The sequence below is a fragment of the Pezoporus wallicus genome, unplaced genomic scaffold (assembly GCF_028554395.1).
Source record: "Pezoporus wallicus isolate ANWC-B61680 ecotype Strahan unplaced genomic scaffold, APGP_CSIRO_Pwel_v1 contig_161, whole genome shotgun sequence".
Lineage (NCBI taxonomy): Eukaryota > Metazoa > Chordata > Aves > Psittaciformes > Psittacidae > Pezoporus > Pezoporus wallicus.
In genome coordinates this window covers 3,470,417-3,479,315 of record NW_026642654.1, presented here as the reverse complement: position 1 = coordinate 3,479,315, position 8,899 = coordinate 3,470,417, and the positions used below count along the sequence as shown (strand labels likewise).

At 44.2% G+C, this 8,899-nt stretch overlaps 1 protein-coding gene across 1 annotated transcript; it reads left to right on the top strand.

Annotated features, from left to right (window-relative positions):
• The first annotated feature begins 1,349 nt into the window (after positions 1 to 1,349).
• LRATD1 (LRAT domain containing 1) lies at positions 1,350 to 3,249 on the top strand. The gene is made up of 2 exons (XM_057431848.1): positions 1,350 to 1,447; positions 2,041 to 3,249. The coding sequence occupies exon 2, from the start codon at positions 2,078 to 2,080 to the stop codon at positions 2,930 to 2,932; it is 855 nt and encodes a 284-aa protein (XP_057287831.1). The 5' UTR covers positions 1,350 to 1,447; positions 2,041 to 2,077; the 3' UTR covers positions 2,933 to 3,249.
• The last annotated feature ends 5,650 nt before the right edge of the window (positions 3,250 to 8,899 follow it).

The following is an 8,899-nucleotide window of genomic DNA, read 5'->3' as shown; positions in this document are numbered from 1 at the left end:
AAGCAATGGCATTATTGTTCTCAGTTAATTGAAACTGAAGACTGGAAAAAGGCCAGCAGTGAAGACGGATATTATCTAAAACCACTGAAAGCGGAAATAGTTATGTCTAGATGACAAAACTATTTCCAATGTGAAGAAAGTAGTAAATGTACTTCTAGATTAAAATAGTACTTTAATGATTCACATATGAACCAAAGAATGTCATTACATTTTTTCATGAAGTGTCTTAAAATATTTAAATTCTCACTTCTCAGAAGTTCACGATTAGTGCATAAGACTGGGAACGCAGAAGAACTAGGTTATAGTCCCCCGGGAATGCCTCTTCTCCAAGGCTGGCAGTCTCTAAGACCTCAGTGTATACACGGTGTCATCCTGCCTGCCTCCTCCTGCGAGCCAGGGGACCCACTGAAGCATTGACAGTGCCTTACATGGAAATGGTGGTCAAATGAACTAGCAATTCCTGAGTTGTTTCCATAATGTGAAAAATGAGGTGTAAAAGTGTGCATTGCTACTAACTACTATAGATGACAGATTTTAGAATTCCTATGTTTTAGGAACAAATGGAGTGCTTCTGTCAGGCAGCCTCATTTTTTACTTCAGACAAGTCATAGCACATCCTCTAGTCTAAGGACAACCCACAACCGCTGCTTCAGCCGGGTGTGGAAAGACAAACACAGAGTCATCTCACCTAACGTCAACCATACAACATTTTAACGTCCCAGCCAGCTGATGGCTAAGCGGCAGTTCATGCCTTCCCAAAATCGGTCCTGCAGCAGGCGGGAGAAGCACCCCTCTGGAAATGCCCGTCTCTGCTGACTGTGGGGAAACCCGGAGGACCCCTCAGGCTGCTCAGACACAACCTGAGGTTGCTGAAGTTAGGTGACGCGCATCCCACCACCGGCCTCGAAGGTGGGAGCAACTCTGGGCCACGTGCAACAATCCAGCTGAAGCCGTGGCGGGAGTTTTTGACCAAAATGCCCTCTTTCCGTTCCTTCCCCATTTATTTCTTCTCGGTGCAGGGTCGCTTGGCAGCGGCACACCGCGGTGGGCGCACCCTTTACCCCACCCCGCCCCGCCCCGCCGCCTCTTCCCCCAAGGAGCTCCGCTTCCCCACACCGAGCTGCCGCCGTGCCGCGGCCCCGCGGCCCCTCCGCGGTAGCAGCGGCAGCGGCGCTTCCCGGCGTCACTGCTCGGCCGAGCCCCATCGCCGCCGCTGGGCGCCGCGCGACGTGTCCAATGAGCGGGGCCGGGGCGGGCTCGGGAGCGGCGCCGCCGGTACTTAGGCTCGCCGAAGGGGCCGAGCAACCCACAGCGGAGCGGGACGGAACAGCCGGAGGAGCTGGGCGAGCAGCGGGGAAAGGACGCGGCTCGTTTCCTCTGCAGCGCCCATGGGGACAGGACGACTTTAAAGGAGTTTGGGGGGGGTTCTGGCGCTGGGCGACCACGGGTACGGAGGGGAGCGAGAGGAACCCCGGGGTGGGGGGCGCTGATCGCCTGCTCTTCGCCTTGCTCCTTGCGGGGTTCAGGCCGGGCTGCAGGGATTGGCAGGCAGGGGTGTCAGGTCCGAGGCTGTGTGCTCCTCCAGGTGCCCTCCCTCACGTAGCGCTGCCCAGCGCAGCTCGGCTCGGCAGAGGGAAAAGCTCAGGACCCTATGGGGCAGGCCCACTTACTCACCCCGGGAGCCCTCTCGCCTTGCGGAGCGAGGGCTCCCGGGCCAACTCCGTCCCCTCGCGCAAAGCTGGCAGGCGGCGTGAGCTGCCTTCTTGCGCGGCGGCGGAAGCCGGGCGCTTCGGGACCGCAGGCAGCCCCACACGGGGAGACGGGGCTCTGCTCTGCCCGCTCACCGAGGGCAGGGGGAAGGATCCGCACTAGGAGTTACTCCCTTGCATATACGGGAGGGAAGAAGCGGGGGAGGGATGAAGGCTTAGGGTGGAATCGCTGAGATCTTTTGTATGTGCACTGAATATCTTTTTCTTTCATTTTTTCCTTGCTCCCCTTCACTTGTTCTCTCTGTCCCTGCTCACCCCACCCTTCCTTCAGATCCGGCCATTCCTGCCCTCGCCTCGCCCTGTCATTGATGGGAAATCAACTGGATCGCATCACCCACCTGAATTACAGTGAGCTGCCGACCGGGGACCCCTCGGGGATCGAGAAAGACGAGCTGCGCGTCGGGGTGGCTTACTTCTTTTCGGATGAGGAGGAGGACCTGGACGAGCGAGGCCAGCCAGACAAGTACAGCGTGAAGGGTTCCGGCAGCCCTGACCAGGAGACGCCCACCCACCACCTCCACCACCAGCTGGTGCTAAACGAGACCCAGTTCTCTGCTTTCCGCGGCCAGGAATGTATCTTCTCCAAGGTCAGCAGCGGCCCCCAGGCTGGGGACCTCAGCGTATACTCGGTGTCAGCCTTGCCTGCCCTCTGCAAGCCGGGGGACCTGCTGGAGCTGCTCTATTTGGGGCCGTCGGAGCACCCTCCGCCGCACTGGGCAGTTTACGTGGGCAGCGGGCAGATCATCCACCTGCACCAGGGGCAGATTCGCCAGGACAGCTTGTACGAGGCGGCCGCGGGCAACGTGGGCCGCGTGGTGAATAGCTGGTACCGCTTTCGCCCGCTGGTGGCTGAGCTGGTGGTGCAAAACGCCTGCGGGCACCTGGGCTTAAAAAGCGACGAGATCTGCTGGACTAACTCCGAGAGCTTCGCCGCCTGGTGCCGCTTCGGGAAAAGGGAGTTCAAAGCCGGGGGGGAGCTGCAGGCTGCTGCCGGCACCCAGCACCAGCAGCAATACTATCTCAAGATCCACTTGGCAGAGAACAAGGTACACACGGTGAGGTTCCACAGCCTGGAGGATCTAATACGAGAGAAGCGCAGGATCGATGCCAGTGGCAAACTGAGGGTGATCAAAGACCTGGCTATAGTGGATGGAAAGGAATAGGGAAGAGCAGGGGTACATCTTCCTTCTGCCCTGCCCAGGGAAACCAGCCTGCCACAGAAACAGGAGGCTGAACCCACTTTCCGTGGGACACGACTGGAAGCAGGATCCATGGCAACATTCCAGAAAACCAGCATTCTTTACACCCATAGCCAGTATTTTGTTTGGCTTTTAATAGCATTAATGCTGAAAGAGCAAGAGAGAGGAAGAAAAGAGGGGGGAAGTGCAGGAAGGCTGTTCTCAGAGTATGTGGACAAAGTCTCTCCTGTTGATCGATGTTGATCATTCTAGCAACACACCAATAAAATTTCAAATTGAAATTTTTTTTTTAATTTTTCTTTCATGGCTTTAATCCATGATAAGTTTTGAACAGCTGGGGCCGTGGATGTGGATTTATCTAAATGAGTTTCTAGCTAATATTTGCCTTGCAGCCAATCAAAAGCGTCAGTTATACTTTGCTAACTGGGAGGGGAAGGGAGTTGGGCAGTGGGGGGACAAATGCCTCTTTCTTTTGTTTGTCAGCACTGTTTCAGACTGTAGCTGCAACCCAAATTTTGTCCTAGCCAGTTCTGGCAAAATATTAACAGGGGAAAATGCTTCCATGTTTCTGCTTGAAATCTATCACATTTAAAGTATTTGTCTTCTTTGCTTTCTGTTCACAGCTTTCTGCTAAATGTCATCATAATGCATAAGTTCTTTCCACCTCTTCCCTCCTCCCACCTTTCCTGAATTTTTTTTTTTTTGAAAAAAGTTGATGAGCAGCTGTTTTCCTGAACAAAGTTAATTGGTTAAAGGAAGTGGTTTATCTTGGAGAGCAGTACACTGTGTTGCTCCTCAGAGATCCAGCCTCTAGGATCTCACTGCTTGAGCTGTGGATTTGTATCGCTGTAGTGATTCTCACTGCACCACTGCTTCAATACCTCTTCGTGCATAGGTCAATAGAATCCTGCAAGAAACAAATAGGTTTGAATTCTGCATGTTGCCTCCTTGAACCAGCAATTCATTGCATACTTTCAATTCCACTTAAAGAAAAAGATGTAACGTGGCCAAGTTCATCTTGCATTTCAAATTTTAAGCAACTAAAAAATCCTGTTCGGTTGAAGTTTAGAAGTCCACAGCTGCATTTAAAAGATGCCTTTTAATGTGATGTGATCAATGCCTTGTCTGTATTTCCGATCCTACTCACTCATTGCTTAATTATAAGTTTTGAAGTGAAAGATCAGAGTATTAAATATATATTAAAAAATCTCAACATGGTAAGTATACTGGGGCATTTCTAGAGTCGATTTTTTTTTTTTTTTTAATTATTCTTGAGCTGCATACAAGTTGTGCATTTTGTCTCTGCATGTTTCAGTACTGGAAAAAAAAATGCCTTTGTTTTTGTCCCCTCTTCAATGTCAGATGGCAGAACAGAAGTAATATCCCTCTTCTGTGTATACAATACACTCCACCCCTTATCAATGTACTGTGTCCTGGCTCCTTTTTTTATTAAACAATGTCATAAGCAACACTGTTGCAATAGTAACTTCATTTCTACAAAGCGTTTGCCTCCCATGGCTGAAGCTGTGAGGGTGGAGTGTACTTCATTATAATAAAAGTGTCAGCATAAATATCTTTGCTTAAAAAAAAAAAAAACAAACAAAACACCAAAATCAACAAACCAGAAAAAAAAAAAACGAAACAAAAAAACCAGCCAGAAGCTGCACCCTTTCAGTGAAGGTCATCAAACTGGCTTTGGTTTGCTGTTACACTTGGCAAAGTTATGTGGTAATAGGCAGTGTCACTTTTACCCCCTCCCCTCCACTTTAGTATCTTGGTTAGTACCGCACAGGGTAAAGATGTGAAAAATGTGAATTGTCATTACTGACAAATTTCTGCTGAAATAGCCTCAAATCACAACGTATGTTATGAATGTGTAATATTTTAGCTTTAGATTGACAATGCTTTCTGATAATGATAGCTTTCCATGACATGAACTCTACATAGTATTTGTGTATCTCAATTTTCATACTGTGTTAGATCTCCTAAATTGTTCATTAGAACTGTTTTCCCTACATCACTCGGTGAGGGCACAGTGGGATTGCAGAAAGGCACTGGCTTTACACCCAAGGTACTTAAAAAAAAATTGAACTTAAGTGGTAGGAGAAGGAAAGGTTGACAAAAGTAATTTGATTTTCCCATATAAAAAGTATGCATTACAGAACTGCAGTTGCAAGAGACAGGGAGAATGACATGAAAAGGTAATAACAGAATGTTTGTGAAGGCAGGAAGAAAGAGTCACATTATTTTTGATATCTGTTTCTTAAAATTGCTCTTAGATGAATAATACAGAATTAAGAGGATACTTGCAAGAACAGCATTGCTCATCCTCACTAGTGACAATCTGAAATATACTGGCTTTAAACTTTTCACTGTGCTTTCAAAATATCCTGTCACTCTAAACAGCCATTTTAACTCTCGGGTGGTTTTTTTTGTCATGATTTACTAACCTGGTTCATAAAACACATGAATTTTCCTTGTTTTACCTTACTAAATGTAGAATGATGTTTTGCAGTATGTAAAGGAAGTGATAATAACTAGTCTGTGCTTACTTATTCAAGCTGTGTCAGATGTCTTTGGCATCACTCTAGACGTGTACAGATAAAGGTAACAACAAACTTAAGACCTTAGTCTTGTGCATAAGGTCTGGAGAAAATACTGGAGATGCTTGCAGATGCTATTAACTTAGGATATAGTATTGCCATGACTATGTTCAAGTAGCAGTCTGTTGTTGAAAACAAAGATACCCATACAGATTCTAATGGCTTTTTCTTCTGCTAGATTTTAGCCCAGTTACAGACAGCACTCTGGTCCTGATTCATTGAAGTTAATGGAAAGGCTCTTACTGACTTCAGTGACCTTTGGATAAGATTTTATTGTTTAGGAGGTGGTTAAAATTTGTGGACCTTGAGAAGAAGTGAAATTTAAGACGGCATTTCAGAGACCAGAAGGGCCACCTTTCTGAGATAGGAAACAGTCGAAGTGGGCAATACTGTGGAAATAAGGGAAGAAAACAGACTAGTTCTGAAACAGGCAGTACTAATCTGAGATGGCAGTAGGGAAACAGTGAAAAGAAAAACAAGTGAAAAATGGATATAATAACTTGTTCAGTGCCTCGAAACAAGAAATATAAGGCAAGGGGAGCAGTCAGCTGTGAGAAGGGCAGTGATGCAAATGACTGACAGGTAAAAAATGCAATGGATTATACTCATCTTTCAGGATCAGTGACCCACCTGAGTTAACATTTCTATTTCCAGCAGTAAAGATATTGACAAATTACATTAAATCTGTGGAATGTGTTTACGTTTTTCAGTCTAGCTACCTAGGGTAAATACTTATGTCTCATTCATTGCTCTTGAAGTACTGACTTGTAACATGACTGCAATGTTAGGATACTTTGCACATTTTTCATTTGTGTTGTTTCAAGTTTTCTGTTAGCTATTTGGGTAACAATTTTATAGAATCACTTTTGCTTGGAGAGGATTTTCTTTGTCTTTTCAAAGTGTAATATTCTGAATTGTTTTGAGGCTAACATTTTATTAAAAATTCAGTTCATGTCCTCTTGAAACAGAGAGCTTTTGTGGAATGTTTTACTGTCATGACCAGAATGTTTGCTGCTTATTGGCTGTGCATATAGGTAGAATATTGTAGCAAAATAGGGTTTGTCACTGTCGAAATTTGTTTCCATCACCATCTTTTGTTCCCAGGTTACTTTGTTTTCATTTGTTAGGATTTTTTTCCCCTTTCAGGTCATTATGGTTGTAAAGAATGAAAAAAAAAATAAAATAAAAATTCCCAAAACAGAACCAATCCCCAAAACAACCTCATAGCTTATTTTTTAGGGCAATATGCTATCAATCCACATGGGGATTTCAGATTTAAAGCAGGGTGTAACAAGGTGCAGCGTTCAAGGTGTGAGAAAAAAAAGTCTGTGCTAGAGTATGCACAGTGTTAATTATCCTGCCTCATTTCATTTTAGTGTCTTTCGTATTCAGGTGATATGCAAAAATCTGTCGGAGTTTATAGACCTGTATATATGATGTGTTAAACATCTGTAACTCCAACCAGTTTTCACTGGAGTTGAGAGAATGCTCAATCTCCCTCAAGACGCGTAGCATCTTCTGGGATCAGGTACTTCAGCCTGCTGGATTCCCAACCCTCTGTCTCCAGCTACAGAGGAAGTTGGCTGGGATAGTTGGTGTTGGTTTTAAGGTTTAGTTACTTTCTGTGAAAGATTTCTGCTAGAGTAGTTAAACAGTGTTCTGCCTGTAATTATACCCAGAATTATACCTGGCTGTGACTGAAAAGTTGTGTTGCTGCTTATGTTGTGCAAACAGTGTGTTTTATGCAGTATAACCTGGGAGGAAGATGAAAGTCCTGGTCCCAAAGAAATAATCCAGAAATATGTAAGGAGGTATGATGGGACTTCCTTGCTTAGGGCAGTTTCACTGCAGAATTAGTATTTAAAGGATAATAATAACGACTTGAGTGTGATCAAGTGCTGCAGTTATAGTTCGTGTCAGTGTTTCCACGTCAAGTCTGGAATTTATTTGCTTACTTTATTATTTTGAAATATCTGACTTCTCTGTACTTGGAGTTCAGATTTGACATGTAAAACTGCCCTGTGCTCATGAATCCTCTGACACAATACTAGTTTAATCTGTTAGACTTTTTTTAGAGTTTTATTGTAAAGAAAATTAATGAATACTGAGATTAGATATTTTACTGAACCACTTGTAAATCAAAAAGAGGGTAGCACAGATGTTAAGTTAGAGAAAGGAAATTAACTAGGAATCTTCTGTTACTTGGCATATCAGTGGATTTACTCTTCATTTTGTAGATATAATCTACACAGATATGAACTACCAGTACTGTATATTTTTTAAAAAAGTGATTGTGGCACTCTGCATTATCTCTTTTGCAAAACTATTCTCTTGTCTAAATAATACAAATCCCTTGTGAAGTGCTGGTTTTTTTTGTATATTAAAATGCCATCATGCCATTGAAATTAACAGTTTAACCATATTTACCTTTGAGAAATAAACTAAAATTTGTCTTTTAGTATTTTATAATTGAGCAGCTAGTAATATGGAGTTTCATTTCTTTCATCAGGCACAAATGTTTTCAGGTGGATACGTCTAGAGGAATCATAGAACTTCCATTAGCAGAGGCCATTCAGACTGTGATTACGCTTTTACATGGTGACACCTTTTCTCTTTTTTTTTCATATTTTTATTTTTGGGCTTTGGAACATTTCTGATTCTGCAGATGATCCATGCATATAAAACTGCTTTCCTCTTCAAGTATTTGCAGGATCAGGATCTTTAAAATAAAAGAAGATCTACCCCCTTCATATGGTATTTACTTTGGACTAAAATCAAGCAGTAGGAGTATCCATAATCAAAACCTCAGTATCAACCTCCTGTAGAATTAATGGAAGGCTCACGTGTGCAATGTCAACAAGAAGGGCCTTAATTGCATATTCTTACTTGTACATATTGCAATCATCTATGCAAATTCACATTTTCCTAGGTAAAGTGGGTTAATGCTTTCCAAACATCCCGTTGACTTTCTCTTGTGTGGCTGTGTTGGGCACAATAGAAAGTCTGAGTTACTGTACAGGCTTGAGCCTCTGAAGTGCTATAGGGCCAATATTTCCAGCTATTTTGACAGGAACTCAGGTGGAATTTGGAACCAATGTGGGTACAACAGAAGAGTGTGGGAGATTTTGCAGTTAAGTGTCAGGCTGTTCAAGGAAGATGTTTAGAGCTAAGCTTGAAATTCTGTGCTTTCTCTTCTACAAGGTGCATGAGGGTGAGTAACCGTGCATCCCTCTTAACATAAAACCATTAACACTGGAGATCCATGCTACTGCCTAGGCAAAATAGGGTGGGTAAAATATGCAGTGTCTCCTCAGCCTTAAGTAGCAAA

Bases quoted from the DNA above. Each gene is read 5' to 3' on its own strand.
- LRATD1 (XM_057431848.1), top strand. From the start codon at position 2,078: ATGGGAAATCAACTGGATCGCATCACCCACCTGAATTACAGTGAGCTG.